Source organism: Lissotriton helveticus, chromosome 5_1 (assembly GCF_964261635.1).
Source record: "Lissotriton helveticus chromosome 5_1, aLisHel1.1, whole genome shotgun sequence".
Lineage (NCBI taxonomy): Eukaryota > Metazoa > Chordata > Amphibia > Caudata > Salamandridae > Lissotriton > Lissotriton helveticus.
In genome coordinates this window covers 1,135,984,275-1,136,000,456 of record NC_136065.1, presented here as the reverse complement: position 1 = coordinate 1,136,000,456, position 16,182 = coordinate 1,135,984,275, and the positions used below count along the sequence as shown (strand labels likewise).

At 45.4% G+C, this 16,182-nt stretch overlaps 1 protein-coding gene across 1 annotated transcript in view; it reads right to left on the bottom strand.

Moving 5' to 3' along the window:
• The window catches only part of SMC3 (structural maintenance of chromosomes 3), an 845,399-nt gene that overhangs the window by 260,899 nt on the left and 568,318 nt on the right, over window positions 1–16,182 (bottom strand). Inside the window, exon 20 of the mRNA XM_078643761.1 lies at window positions 13,701–13,852. Coding sequence (XP_078499887.1) covers window positions 13,701–13,852 — 152 coding nt within the window. The remainder of the gene's footprint in view (window positions 1–13,700; window positions 13,853–16,182) is intronic.

The window sequence follows — 16,182 nt, the reverse complement described above, 5'->3', positions numbered from 1 at the left end:
TGCCTCTCTGGCGCTTCTGGAACGGCCTTCGGAACTGCTGCTGTTGTTGCTGCTGCTGCTGTCCCGAAGCCTGGCCACGCCCTCTGCCCTGTCCACCGAACCGTCTCTGGAACGGGCGGTACGATTTCTTGGTATCCTTGGGCTTTTCCAGACCCACCACCGTGAGCGTTTCGGCCTCCGCCTTCATGCGGGCCATTTCGTCATCCGCATGTTTTCCAAACAGGGTTTCGCCAGAGAATGGTAGATTGGCAACCCTTTGTTGTGCGTCAGGTTTTAGCGACGTGAGGCGGAGCAAGGCGTGTCTTCGCTGGTTAATCCCATGTCAGAAACCATGCGCCGCCAGCAAGGAAGAATCGGCTGCAGCACTGATGACCTGATTTGCCACCAACATCCCCTCATTCAACACCTCCTGGAAATCTTCTCTCTTGTCACGAGGCAGGTGTTCTACAAACTGCTGGAGGGATTCCCAGAGGGCTCGGTCATACCGCCCCAACAAGGCCGTGGCACTCGCAGCCTTCATGGAAGTCGCCGACGTCCCACAAACCTTCCTCCCAGGCGAATCCAGCCATCTAGATTCCTTATCTGGTGGGACTGTGGATGACGGAGTGGTGGCATGCTGTTTCCGAGCCGCCGTCACTATTACAGAGTCTGGAGGGGGTTCCACCCTTAGAAAAGCCGGATCAGAGTCGGGAGCCCGGTATTTTTCTGCAGTCTCGAGGGGGCCGCCTTAGTCACTGCCGGGGTGAGGAAAGGGTCCATGGCCGGTTCCTCCAGGCCCGGTACCAGTGGTAGTAATGGCCGAGACAGATGTTTCTGGTGCAGCGTCTCGAAGATCACCGATGTCGTGGGCGTGGGCACCGTCAACGAGATGCCCAATTTTGCTGCACCTCTTAAAAGGACATCATGAAAAGACACCAGATCGTCAACCGGTGACACCCTTGTCTCCGGTGACTCCGACAAAGTCGGAGAATAGTCCCTGGTCCCTGAAGACCTCGTATGGGAACGAGACCTGCGCCTCCTGTGGCGTCGTCTCGACCACATGGACGACCTGTTGCGCGATCGTTCCCTCCTCCTGGAGCGAGATAGCAAACTCCCAGTTCGTGGACGCTCCGCAGGCCTCCGTGGAAGCGTCTTCCGTGGCCTATCCAGGGGTATTGGTTTTGGAGTCCCCTTAGGCAGTGTAGGGAGCGGAGGCAGTGACACCGACCTTGGTGGAGGAACAGGAGGTATCTCCGAACGAGGAGCAGGCCCACGAGGCGGAAGTGGTGGTGGTGGTTGCCCCGAGGGAGGAAGTGGTGGAAGCAGAGGATTGATGGGAGGATCCTCTCTAGGTACAGGAGGCGGGGGCGTCTTAGGCCGAGGGGGTGTATAAACCACCGAGTACACCGAGTCCGGTGACTTCTTCGGGGGAGGTGACTGCGAACCAGCCCCTCCAGTAGGTGATCGCCGTCTCCGGCGTCCTCCACCAGACCCAACGTGACTTCTGGCGCCAGAAATCCTTCTGCGCCGCTTAGGAGAGTTGGAAAGTCTCAGAGACGCCGATCTCTTTCTTCTCGACGTCGAGCGTCGCTTATCCGGCGTCGAACGTCGCCTCCGCAACGTCGAGCGCTTCTTCCTCGACGCCGAACGCCGCCACCGCGAAGTCGAATGTTCAGTCCTCGACGATGAGCGTCGACTCCTTCTCGGCGCCAACCGCTTGTTCGAGGTCCTCGACGTCGAGGATCCCCTCGACGCCGACCGTCTGCTCGACGGAGACCGGCGGTGTCGCTTCGACGGCGAGCGCCGATGCCTGTCGGTCCTTCTTCGACGAAGACGCCGTCGACAGTGATCTCGACGGCGGCCTACCCAGGCCTTTCGACATAGATCTTTCACGCCGTCTCGACCTGGAGCCCCAGGGAGATGGGGAACACACCGTCGTCATCCCTCTTGACGTCGTCGTCGATACAATCGACGTCGACGGAGACCGGGACCGTTTGCTGGGCTTCCTGCCTCTGGGGAGCGCCCCAGAGGCCTCAGCAGAGGCAGAGGAAGCCTTCCCAGCCAGCCCAGACCCACCTGCAGCCTGCAGCCGTCTCTCCTCTAGGTCTTGAAGCCTAATCTTCAGCCTGTCCCTCAGGGTCCTTGTTGAAAAGGTCTGACAGATGTCACATTCTTCAGGTACATGTGCTTCAGGGAGACAGACGTCGTGTGGATCAGTCTTGGTCCTTCCACATGCTGGGCACTTGTTGAAGAGAGCAGGCATTTTAGAGCCGTAAAAGCCTGAACAAATACACAGGAGTGAAGGGAAACACCAAGTACACAAACTGAAGACACGTTTAAAACCAAAAGTGCACAAAATTCCAATAAACCCTTGAAAAAGGGAGAGCTCAATGCACCAGGGTCCTGTTAGCAGGAGCCGGAAAAAAGAACTGAAAGTAAATGGGACCTGCTGTGCATTCTGGGATACTGGGAAAAGTTCTGAAAAGTTCTCTTAAAGGCACAGTATCCTATTTAAGCCACATAATGGCAGCCTATGGGGCTTGTTTGTCCATGCCTTCCTCTCTATCATTCCAGAGGCTTTTACTGGTAGAGTCAAGTTTCTCTGTGGAAGAAACTGGGCAGGCTGTGCTGTTTGTGTGGCTGTTTTTGGTGGAATTTCTAGTTGAAGTACTGGACAGTGTAGCCTGTGGATATAGGCTGCATTATTTGTCTTAAAATTCTCTCTTAAGTGTCTTTCCAGTTCTGCATTTTTTTGACAACTTAAGAGATTATTTTTGATTGCCGGGGTCCACGCACATGGGCGGGACTATTCACTAGATTATGACTATACACAGAGATCCCCTACTACAGAACATATCTTCTCCAGAGGCACTTCCATAAACAAAGTAGTTGAGGAAACTGCCCTAATTGTTTGCACACTGGTTTTTGCTGTGAGGGGCTTGCCAGCATTTGAGTGGCAGAACTGGATTGCAGCTGAAATTAATCAAGCGATAATTGCCAGTGTGGCAGGAGCACCCTTACGAGTGTCGATCTGAGTCCAGTTGGCCAGTTCTCATGAGTTTAGTGTGATGTAAGTAGGATTTTAGTTATCTTTTGATACCTAGTGTAAGAATAGACCACTCAGCTGGTGATGTGGATTAGGGAAGAAAGTCCAAAATGGAAAATGCTACTTACCAGTATGCACCTGTTCTTGGCATGTAGAGCAGCAGAATCCTACATTTTGCAACAGATCGCCACCTGGTGTTGGGCTCGGATGATTGCAGGTTGTTGTCTTCTTGGAAGAAGTCTTTTGTAGTCACGAGATAGGTGACTCCTCCCTTGGACAATACTGCGCATGGTCATCGACTCCATCCACAGATTGTTTTTCGCCATGATGGGAAATGATGGAGTTAGTAGAAGTAAAAGAGAAAGGATGTCCATGCGTGTACATCTAAGTAAGATGAGTACTGGAAACGGATACAAGTCCCGGGGAGGCGGGAGGGCATGTATGTTTCTGCAGCTCTACATGCCAAGAACAGATGCATACTGGTAAGTAGCATTTTCCGTTCGAGGCATATGAGCTGCAGATCCTACATTTTGCAACGATTGTGCAGCAGTGTTTCCCTTAGCGGTGGTCGCTTGTATCCGTTGCAGCATACTGAAATAATGTTTTAAGAACAGCTTGGCCTACTGCAGCTTGCTGCTTGGCTTGCACATCAACACAATAGTGTTTAGTGAAGGTGTGTATTGTAGACCATGTGGCTGCCTTACATATGTCCTCTAATGGTATGTTTCCTAAGAAAGCCATAGAGGCTCCTAGTTTGCGAGTGGAGTGTGCTCTAGGAGGAACTGTTAGTGTACGTTTAGCCTTGTGATAGCATATTTGAATACACTTTACAATCCATCTGGCAATTCCTCCTTTAGAGATGGGATTGCCTTTGTGTGGGGGAGAGAAAGATACAAATAGTTGTTTTGTCTTTCTGAAGGATTTAGTCCTGTCTGTGTAATATAGTAGAGCTCTTCTAACATCTAAGGTGTGTAAAGCTCTTTCTGCAACAGAGTCTGGTTTTTGAAAAAACACTGGTAACTCTACTGACTGGTTTAGGTGAAAAGGAGTAATCACTTTTGGCAGGAATTTTGGATTGGGTCTAAGAACCACTTTGTTAGGATGTATTTGAATAAATGGTTCTTCTATTGTGAATGCTTGGATTTCACTGACTCTTCTGAGAGAGGTAATGGCAACAAGGAAAGCAGTTTTCTATGTTAGGAATTGCAGTTCACATTTATGTAACGGCTCAAAAGGGGGTCCCATGAGTCTTGTAAGGACTAAATTTAGGTTCCATACTGGAGCAGGTGGTAACCTGGGTGGGATTATTCTTTTTAATCCTTCCATAAATGCTTTTATTGCAGGTACTCTAAATAGAGATAGATGCTGTCTATTTTGTAAATACGCTGAAATAGCTGCCAGATGTAGGCGTATGGAAGAGTAAGCCAAATTGGACCTTTGTAAATGTAGAAGGTAGCAAATTATATTTTGGATGGAAGCATCCAAAGGATCAATGTGATTATTGTTACAATATATTGCAAATCGTTTCCACTTAGCAGCATAGCATGCTCTGGAAGTGGGTCTTCTAGCTTATTTAATTATATTCATACAGTCTGTTGGTAAGTTTAAGTAACCAAACTCTAGGACTTCAGGAGCCAGATCGCCAAATTCAGTTGGCTTGGTTCTGGGTGTCTTATTTCTCCATGATTCTGTGTTAACAGGGATGGCGTGAGCTGTAATTTCTGATGCGGAACCAATGAGAGATCTAGTAGCGTGGTGAACCACGGCTGACGTGCCCATGTGGGGGCCACTAGTATTAGTTTGAGGGACTGTTGTCTGAGCTTGCGTACTACTAGTGGAATGAGTGGGTGAGGCGGAAAAGCGTACGCAAATCTGCCTGACCAGTTCATCCATATTGCATTCCCCTCCGACCGTGGGTGTGGAAACCTGGCGGCGAAGGTTGGGCATTTTGAGTTCTTGTGGGTGGCCAACAGGTCTATTTGTGGATGCCCCCACATTTGGAAGAATGGTTGAAGTACTTGTGGGTGCAACTCCCATTCGTGAATCTGTTGTGATTGGCGACTTAACAGATCTGCTATCTGTTTGTGGATCCCTGGAAGGTGTTCTACTGTCAGATGTATGTTTTGAGGGATGGCCCATCTCCAAATGTTCTGTGCAAGTTGGGACAGTTGCAGAGAGTGTGTCCCCCCCTGTTTTTGTATATAATACATGGCTGTCATATTGTCCGTCCGGACTAGTACAGCTTTGTTTTGTATTTGTACTTGAAATGTTTTGAGTGCTAGGAAGATTGCTAGCAACCCCAAATGGTTGATGTGGAACTGTTTTTGTTGATTGTTCCACTGACCTTGTGTGGTATAATTCAGGAGATGGGCTCCCCATCCTGTGAGGGATGCATCTGTCGTGAGCACTATCTGTGGAACTGGATCTAGGAACGGCCGTCCCTTTGTCAAATTTTTGGTGTTCCACCACTGCAGAGAGCGATATGTACGGCTGTCTACCAACACCAGGTCTGTGAGCTGACCTTGAGCCTGGTTCCACTATTGTGCTAGACATTCTTGTAGTGGGCGCATTTGCAGTCTTGCGTGGGGAACTATGAAGATGCAAGACGCCATCATGCCTATCAGTTTCATGAACACTCTGGCTTGGAGAGAGTGTTGGCATTGAAAAAGGGAGACTAAGTTCTGAATACTTTGAATCCTGGCTTGACTGGGATATGCTAGAGCTACCGATGTGTTTATAGTAGCTCCTAGATATTGACGAACGTGCGAAGGCTCTAGATGCGACTTGGTGTAGTTTATCGTAAACCCTAAGTTGTGCAGTGTTTGAATTGTTGTTTTTGTGTGTTGTGCACACTGGTTGTACGATCTTGCTTTTATGAGCCAGTCGTCTAAGTAGGGGAAGACATGTATTTGTTGTCTTCTGAGATGTGCTGCCACTACTGCTAAGCACTTTGTAAACACTTGTGGTGCTGTTGTAACCCCGAATGGAAGGACTTTGAACTGATAGTGTTGTCCTTGTATGACAAACCTTAAATACTTCCTGTGCGCAGGATGTATTGGAATGTGAAAAAAAACGTCCTTTAGGTCTAGTGTGGACAGAAAATCTCCCTGTTGTAGAAATGGGAGTACCTGTTGTAAAGTGATCATGTGAAAATGATCTGATTGTATGTAGTGGTTGAGGGGCCTGAGGTCGAGAATTGGTCTTAAGGTCCCGTCCTTCTTTGGAATTAGAAAATACAGGGAGTAGATTCCTGTTCCTTGTTCTTCTAATGGAACTACTTGAATAGCATCTTTTTCTAGAAGTGCTAGAACTTCCTGTTGAAGCAGAGTTATGTGTTCTGCAGACATTGGACGCTGCCTGGGTGGTATGTTTGGGGGGGTTGCTGTGAGTTCTAGGCAGTAGCCATGTTGGATAATTTGTCTTACCCACCTGTCTGTTGTGATAGAGTTCCAGACAGGTAGGAACTGTGAAAGTCTGCCCCCCACAGGAGTGGAATGCTGTAGGGGAGGCAGAGGAGCGATTGTTGTTATTACCTCTGCCTCTTCCCTTGTTATTATTGCCTCTGTATCCTCCTCTAAAATATCCTCTATTAGAGGAGGTTTGCGCGTGTTTTAAAAGATGATGTTGTGTCTGCGCCGGTTTGCTTGGAGCCTCCTCTATAAGAGGAGCGGCGAAAAGAACCTCTAGTTTGGGTGGATTGTAATGCCCCCATAGACTTAGCGGTGTCTGTGTCCTTCTTCATCTTTTCTAATGTATTATCTACCTCCGGCCCGAACAATTCTTTCTGATTAAAGGGCTGGTTTAGGATGGTAGTTTGTACCCCTGGTTTAAAACCCGAAATGCGTAACCATGCGTGACGCCTGAGAATAACACTAGTGTTCACTGCTCTGGATGCTGTGTCAGCTACATCTAGTGCACATTTAATTGAGGCATTTGAAATTAATTTGCCTTCTTGTAAAAGTTCTGCTGCCAGATCCTTGTGTTGATCTGGTAGGTGTTCCATTAACTTTTCTAGTTGATCGTAATGAGCCCTGTTGTAGCGTGATAGTAAAGCCTGTGTGTTTGCCATGTGCCATATATTTGTTGCTTGAGCAGCAATTCGTTTCCCTGACGCATCAATAATTTTGGACTCTTTGTCAGGCGAGGGTGTGTCTCCAGAAGTCTGAGAATTAGCCCTTTTGCGTGCATTTGACACCACTAAGGAGTCTAATGGCAGATGACCCGTGAAGTATACTGGATCAGCTGGTGCTGGCCTATACTTTTTCTCTATTCTAGGATTTAACACCCTACACTTTACTGGATCTTTAAAAATCTCTGGAGCATGTTTAATGACTCCTTTGATCATTGGTAATATTTGGGTAGACCTTTGTGACCGTTCGAAAGTGTCTAACAAGAAGTCCTCCTCAATGGCATCAGAGTGCATAGGAACCCCATGGTAAAGTGCAGCTCTGTTCAATAAATGAATAAAACCAATACTGTCCTCTGTAGGTGAAGGTTTTGTTGGGTAGTACTGAGGATCAGGGATGTCTGGTGCGGTATTTGGTGCAAAATTATATGCATCATCATCCTTAGGGTATTCTGTGTTACCATCCTCATCTAAAGGGAATGTATGTGTCTCTGGAACATAATCCTCCCCACCCAAATCATACTCCTCATCAGTGTGGTGTGATGATGCAGGAGAGTGAATAGGAGAAGTTATAGGTTCTACATGTGGAGTAATAGGAGAGGAAGAAGGTGAAGGAGAGGAAGGGTGCATTGGAGAAGTTGCACAGTCCTTTTTGGCAGGAACCACAGGTGTAAGTGGTGTGTCTGCTGGTCTTTTCTTATGAGGGATTGCCTCCAAATGTCCAGTTTTGGGATTAATATAGACCTTTTTCTGTCTAGGATCTGGTCTAAACAGTTCTTCCTCTTTTATAATCTTCTTCGGCGTCGATTTTTTCGGAGCCGATAGAGGTTGTTTAGTGCTTTTTGCCTTATGAGGAGTAGTTGAGTCTTTTGGCAATGTTTTCGGTGCCGAAGGTTGTTTAGCCTTTTCTGGGGTCTTCGGTACCGATACTAGAGGTTTCGGCGTGGAGACAGGTTTTGCTGTTCCTGTGGCGCCGGAAACTGGCTCCCTCTTTGTTTTTTGAACCGGAAGGTTTCGGAGTCGAAGCTTTCGGGTTTGGTACAGGTTTTAGCCTCGGCACCGATGGTACGGGTGCCGGAGTGTCTTTGGGCGTCGAAGGGTGTTTTATCTTCGGTGCCGACGAGTCCTTCGGTGTCGAAGGATTTTTTGGTGCCAATGGAGGAGGTGTGACTGGCACATGGTGTTTCTTCGGTGCCGAGGCACCGGAAGGCGTACTGTCTTTCTTCGGAGTAGGGCCCGAAGGCGGGGCGTTAGAGGGTAAGCGTCGGTCTCGACTGGGCCCCATGGGCGGAGTGGGGACCGGTGCCTTCTGTTTGGGTACTGTCTGTCGTGGAGGGGCAGATGTACTCACGGGTTGTCGAGATGGGATCGAATCGTCCGAATCCTCTGCTCCCGATATTATCTGGAGATCAGGCGAGTCCTCCTCTGCGCCGAGTGGAGCCTCGTCCTCGGAGATATCTTGGATTGGATATTCGTTCTCGGAGACGTCTTCTTCGACGATCTCCTCTTCAAAGATGGCGTCCAGTGCTGGTGCTGATCTCCTCATTTCGTGTCGACGGGCCCTCCGATCCCGAATGGTCTTTTTCGATCGGAAGGAGGCACAGGCTGTGCAGGTCGACTCGTCGTGTTCTGGCGAGAGACAGAGGTTACAAACCTCGTGATGGTCGCTATGAGGGAATTTTGCTCGACATACCGGGCATCTCTTGAATGGAGTTCTTTCCATGAGGCGTAGGCCACACGGCGCCGATGGGCCCAACGGCCCGCGTCGACGCACCAGAATGTAGCTGGTGATGTCGAAAGTCTATTCGATGTGGAAAGAAGTTTGTTTGAAGTTTCTCGCTTTGAAAAAAGCAGAAAAAGTCTTTTTCTAGCCGGAGCGGAAAACTTTCATCCGAACCCAGTGGCAGAAAAAAACAATCTGAGGATGGAGTCGATTTTTGCATCTGCAGCTCATATGCTTCGAACATTATAGGCGCATTGTAGTGAAATTCTGAAGGAACCTTGGGTATAAATCTTTGGATTGGTTCTGAGAAGTACTAATTTGCCTGTGAGGCACAAGAAGGTTCTTGAATTGAGAAAGCTGCTATCTCCTCTACCCTCCTGGTCGGAGTGAGCGCTAGCAACAAGGCGGGCTTCCATGTGAGAAATGTGAGGGGTGCTCAGTGAATGGGTTTGAATGAAGTCTTCATGAGTTGAGATAGAAATATGTTCAGGGGCCAGTCTGTGGAAGCAGTCCTTACTGGAGGAAAAAAACTCAGAATAATTCTTTCATGAACAGTTTGAAGATTCTGCTATAGCACAGAGAAAATGTGTTGAGCATCTATATCTTGATATTGATGCAATCTGTACCGTTTTCAGACGCATGTACCAACCTGACTGACCTAGCGAGAGGAGATAGGGTAGTTACTTGTCAGCTTATGCTAGTAGAGGATGTAGGCTTAATTCCCGCCGCCATAGGTAGAAATGTTTAGATTACGGTTTACATGTCTTTAGCGTGGCTTCCTCCTTGACTTGGAGCGAATACACCTGCAGTCCTGAGGAATATTGAGATCTTTGAATTCATGGAATTTACGTGCTATGTGCATAAGAGGAGTGTGGTCAGGTCAGGATGAAGGACCTGGCCTTTGTTCATCGTCAAAAGTTAACAGAATGTTGGTAGGGGAATGTGGTTGTACTCTGATATGTGTGGGAGAGCTATTGTAAAGTTTCCAAATTTAGTCTAGTGCCAGGGGATATTCAAAAGGTAATGAAGCTACAGGTGTAAGTACCCATTAAAACACGAGGGTCCTTGTTATGCAAGTTCAGTTTTTTTTTTCAGTCTTCCGTTGGCTGGGGTGACATAACTTCAGCTAGCAGCAGTATTTTAACCTCTGCTCTGGCAGAAAGATGGCCACTGGTCCAAGACTGTTTTCAATCCCTCGTCCTTGTTGGAAGTAACAGGAGTAACAACATGTGCCTCTATCATGAACTTCTGTAGACAGAGTAGAGGCATGATCCAACAATACTTGAGACCACTGTGGGATGGGCAGTGGAGTGGACAACAAATGAGGACTGTAGGCAACATGAACAAGTCATAGGACCCATCAGTCTGAAGTAGTGGCACGCCAGATGTATGAACAACAAAAAAAACCCTGCCACCTGTTGGCCTAAAAAGACTGGACGAGAAGTGACTAAAGAGGTTTGGTAGTGCCTGCAGCGGGTGTGGATGAAGAAGACTGCTGTTCTTGCTGCTGACCAAGACCTGCGCCACTGCCCCTACCCTTGGAGCTGCAAAAGGGCTGTTCAATGGACTGTTTCTAGTGACAAGAAAGGGCCCCTCAAGAAGTAATGAAATTTTCTCAATAGAGGGGGGAGGACTGGTGAGCAGGGAAAGCAGTACCAGGGAGCAAGCCATCGCCTATCTATCTGTAAAGTGCTGTAGTACAGAATCTAACTTATCCCCAAAGAGCCAGACCTTCGTGAGACCTCAGAATCCCTCCAAAGAAACAGTCATTCTCATCCAGCAATGCTGATGAATAACTATGGTGGTTCCCATGGCACAGGCAATGTAAACCGTAGAGTCCAAACAAGCCCTCAAAATGCTGTTGTGGCAACAGATGGCCCCCACCTTGCACCGTATGTGTGAAAGCGTTTTTAAAGTGTATAGTGACAGTAGGCAAGATTTCACTAACCATATCCTCCACCAAGCATGGGACCCAAGAAGCATACAGAATGCAATAGAAAAAGGGTGTAAGAAGTACAAGAAAACAGGTGTTTACCTAAAGCATCAATTCGGTTGGATTTCCTGCCAGGAGAAGATTAAGGGAAAGCATACGAGTTGATTTTACTAGCAGAAGCCTAAACCAAAAGGTTTTCCTGAGCAATATTTTGTTTTAGAAAGAACTGATCCTGCAGGAGTGTGCCTGTGCTGACAAGTATTCAGCTGGCACACTTATTCGGTCATGCACCAGTTTTACAGTTTTAAAAAACATCTTAAAACCTGGCTGTTTTAATCAGCTGCTATCATGTTTCATCCACCTGCCAGTCACAGCGGCAAGATGTCCCTTCGGGGACGACTCATTGCGCTATACCAAGAACTATTAACATTAACAATGGAGGACCGGAGCAAGGCTTAGGCCAAGCTTCAGTCAGGCGATCAGTCAGTTAATCATGGAACAGAAGCAAGGGCTCAGAAGGTGGAAAGCCAGGTTGTTAAATTTCTGTTAATAAATCGGCTTTCGTGTCATCAGTATGTAACTGCAAGTCCAGTTCCTCTGGAAATCTCCACTGAAAAAGAGGCATTCTCCTCGGTGGGGGGACACAATGGCTAGTTAAGGTCTTTAATGGGTGAGATGTCTAAGCCACAAGTATTGTGAATAGCTAAATAGAGGCATTTATTTAGGAGTGAGAAACTGATTCGCCTCCTCATGGTCATCCTAGTCCTGGGATGCCTGCTCATGGACTTTGTCCTGTGTCTGAATCAGACCTGGATATAGTTCCAATCTCCTATAATGTTGATGCAATGGCAAGGGAGCTGGTGGAGTGTTCTAAAAAACCACATGCAGGGCTTATGTAATCTTGTAATGAGAAGTTGGCTGACAAAGCGTCAAATGCCACTCAGGATCCGACACTGTGACTGGTTCAGTGCCAGGACCCAGCACCATTGGAGGTGGGATCAGCCCTCATGTAGGAACAGCCAGCGGCAGGGAGTTGAAGCATGGGCTGGGGCCAGCTGTGGTCGGACTGGGTCAGATGGCACAGAGGATAGACATGCTAGTGGAACTCTATCTGTTGCCCCCAATAGATAGATGGGGCCTGAAGGAAAGACACAGGGAACTGGACCTGCTCTAAAGAACTCCAGCATAGCCTTCCTGAAAGCCTTAGTTTGCTGTGGTGTGAAAGACAGCCATCGTCCAAATTAATGATGGTGGCTGAGATTGGCCTTTGAAGCTCTAACTGTACAGCCTCTCTTTGAAGTAGGGGGTAGAGAACAAACCCCTTTCTGATCCCGGATGCTTTCACCACGACTTATCCCTGAAATTCGTTTTAGACTTACCTGATGGCAGTGAAGTAGACCAATACTAGGATCAGGATTGGCCTCAGGACTTTGTACAAGAACAGCCTCTCTTCTTGTATTCTACAACATAAAGCTCGGCCCCTGTTCTTTGATGGCCTTTAGGTTGATCAGTGCGCATTTTTTGGATAACAATCACATTTAGAGCGGCCACCAAAAACAGATGTAGTACAGGTCTGTGACCGACATCTGCTTCCAACAGTTGTAACACAGCTTGAAGCCTGCCGTCATCTGGCAGAGAAATTTGGCTAACACATTGTGCATTATTTTATTTCAGAAGCCTGTAAACTACACCAAAAAGTCTAGAGCAGAGCTCAGGATACACGTTAGGTTAGGTCAGGTCAGGTCAGAGGAACTGATGTCAGCCTGCAAGGGGTGGCACATTTATGTGGCACTATGTCGCATACAGAGGTGATCCAAATTCAATGTAGAGCTTGATGGTGCCAACTGTTGGTATACCAGAGTTTCCGTATTTAGTTATGTTAAAAGGGTTTTATAAAGTGCTTGTACACCGATTGATTTCATGGCGCTAATCCGGCACCTAGTCTGGCACCTAGGAGTATTTACAAGGTGGGGAGTCACAAGGTGAGGAATATGCAGTTCGATATATCCATTGGAAATATATATGTTTACAAAGCAATTTTCTTAAATGGAACATGGATTCATTTTCCTGCATATTATTGTCCTAATTGAAAGAGTCTTGCAATCGCAAAGATCTTAATTAGTCCACAAGAAGCACAGAGGCGGAACAGGGATTTCTATACCAGTTTCCCCTGGCCCATGACAACAAATGTAACACTCCCAAGTTAGGGTGGCTGTTAAGGGATTTGGTAGGCCAATTCCAAAAGAAATGCTTATGATAAAGAAGCCTTTGAGTAGTACAGCAATGATATTGGGTGGCCATCCTTCACATTTATTGTGAGGCACAAATCTTCGCAATGATGGTTTCAATGGGGAGTGAAGTCCAAAGCAAGTTCACTTCATTGGCTATAGCTTGGATACTTTTCAATTAGAAGAATGCCCTACTAAACAAATATAACTCTATGGCCTCTCAAGTGTGATAATGTTAACTGCTAATATTAAGTATCAACAGACTGCCAATTTGATGACCATGAAAGTTCCAAGCATTTGAATCTATGAAACATCCAGTACTGTAGAATTTTCAAAAATGAAATATCATATATTAAATGTCTTACTAGTGTACTGTGAATGCAATTCCTGCTTTGTCTTTAGGGTAATATTAGTTGATAACAGTTTACTCCAGAGACTGGGATGTATCAGATCTTTTCTATTACTATTTTGAAATCGGCTGTAATTAAAAATAGAACATTAAACACCCTATGCATTTACTAATGCAATTTGTACACTGCAAATCTATTAAACTAACATCCCCTTCCTGAGCAAAAAAAGCCTAACTGAAAAAAACCTTATACTTTTCTGTGTGAAGAATAAGTGTTCAAAAGTAAATGTAACAAATATTTCCATCTCAGTCATACCTTGGGCATATAGGTTTTCTCAGATTGCTGCCTTTTCTCCTTGAGCATCTTCATTTCTGACAAGATACTATCACGGGAGGCCTTAAATTTTCTTTGCTGTGTCTCGATTTGCTGCATCTGGTTCATCAACTGATCAATTTCATTGTTAATCCGTGCAACAGGCTAAGGAAAAGTCTCCATATGTAATGGCATAGTAAATTAAAGGTACAAGCATATTTGATATAAGTAATGGTAGTGTACATCAAAATTGGGGCAATAGATCTAAGGCTCAATTTGGCCAAAATATTTTTATTGGGTATTTCTTCTTTGAAAGTTTTCATATCTTAGAAATTTTAGAATCATTATCGGTCATTATTCAGAACTTTTGCATGGAGCCTCAGAAGACAGAAAGTGAGTGCCACCCAGTAAAACCACAGCTTTCGTGTGGGTTTCTCACTAGGGTGAAATCTACTGAGAGAAGGACTGAAGAAGTGATGCAAGATTCATTGGTACATTTGCAAATGACACTCCATTTTGATACTGTTGGTCAATAAATGACTAATATTGCAGTTACAACTTCTCCACAGACTGTTACAAGTCACTTGTGTCCTTATGCTATATTGACAGCAATGTCCAAGACCATATACATAATAAAATAATATTATTTACTACAGGGGAGATGGACACTTTCACTCAAAGCTTTGTTATCACATAAGGCCAGCACTGTACACAACTTTAATTGGCTGATCTGAAAAAAGTACCTCCAACTTCAAAATATCCCACCCTTCTGAAACTGCTGGCCTACGGAGCCGTTTATCCACTGACTTTCTACAGCCACACTTATTCCAAAGAACCTCCCATAATTCCCCTTTCCTAATACTTCAGATGTAGCAGCTCAGACAGAAGGTTTTTGGACATTTTGCTGCAATGTTTAATGTTTACTATTTACCATTATGTGCATTATCACTTCAAGGTGTCACATTCACATTACCCTTTAGCTGTGCCTTACGTAAGAACACTCCAAAAATCTGCTACCCCTCCAAAGAACACACATAACATATACACCCCATGCACCAACAAATTCAAAACGTTGAAGATGATTAAAGGATAATTTTATGAAGAAATGGCACTATAAAGAAAACTCAAAACAAAACATTTCAAACATCAGATGGACTACAATTACAAATTAATTAACCAATTCAATTGCGATTAAAAAGGTCAACATGCCCATGTGTTCATTTTGTTTGAAGTGAACTAAAAATAAAATAAATGTTTATTACTTTATAATGTTACTCTTTCATAAGTGTTTATTAACAGTGACAATGCGAGTACTGTAAAGAAAATTAAAAAAAGATAAGGCAATTTCTCCTAACAGAACATGTTTTTAGACTGGAAGAGAGATTATCAATTGTGCCAAATTCAGCAGTCCTCTGGCTGCAGACAGTAAAGTTTTCCTAGAGTTCAATCTAGGAAGTCTCGCCTCATACTCTGCAGGAGGAGGAGGAAACAAAGCTGGAAGACGGTCTGGAACATATGAAACTCAGAAACGACTATTGTCAAGGACAGCGTCACCTAAAGAACTACCTTTCTCTTCTGAAAAAAGAGGAGATGAAGAAGACAAAGCCAGAGCTCGTTGACTTTTTTGCTGATGTAATCTCAGCCAGAAAAAGTCAAATTTCTAGTACAGAAGTTTAAGAACGCAAAGATTGAAAAGAAACTCATCAGAAATGTCAAAACAAAGTTCAAATACCAAAATGGTACTAGAAAAGGTTTTGGAGGAAATGTATTCCGTAAACCTTTAAAGTACTTATTTATGACTGGTAATGTAAACAATAAGCCCTGCTTATGTGGTATTTATCAAGCCGAAATAGCAGCAAAGTCAGATAAAAAACAACTGACTGGACTCTTCCTCTGCCACTGACATCATATACTGTAAATGTGCTAAGAAAACACAGAATGTTAAGCACACTAGGTAGCAAAACTAGACCACCTACTAGAAAATGTTCCAAATGCATACCAGGAATCCTCATAACTCTGGAGTTTCTGCTTCCTCGTCTAATTCCTTTTACATGAGGGCAGTTGTCACCTGGAGACGGGCAATTCATATGCCTTTCAAAATATACAGACAGCCCCATAACAGGCTCATAAAGGGAAACCTGAGCCAATTAACACTAGACACAAACATTGGCTCAAAATATACACAAAAGGTTTTCCATCCCTCCCTGAGAAGCTAAACTTCACAAACATAGCCTCTGAAGCGAAAAGGTGCGCTCTTAATAGAGTCCAGTGGACATCCAAACAGTGCAACAAACGTTTCTCAGCAAAAGCATAATTATGACGTAGAACAGGGATCACCAGCTTTTGAGAAAGGTAGAACACAGATTAAATCTTTAGATGGAAAGACAGCCCGGGATACAAGTCTGCCTCACATGGAAAAAAACATTCTACTAGTGATTATGACAGAGGAGATCAAACAATGCCCTAATCTGACGAGCTGAGCAAG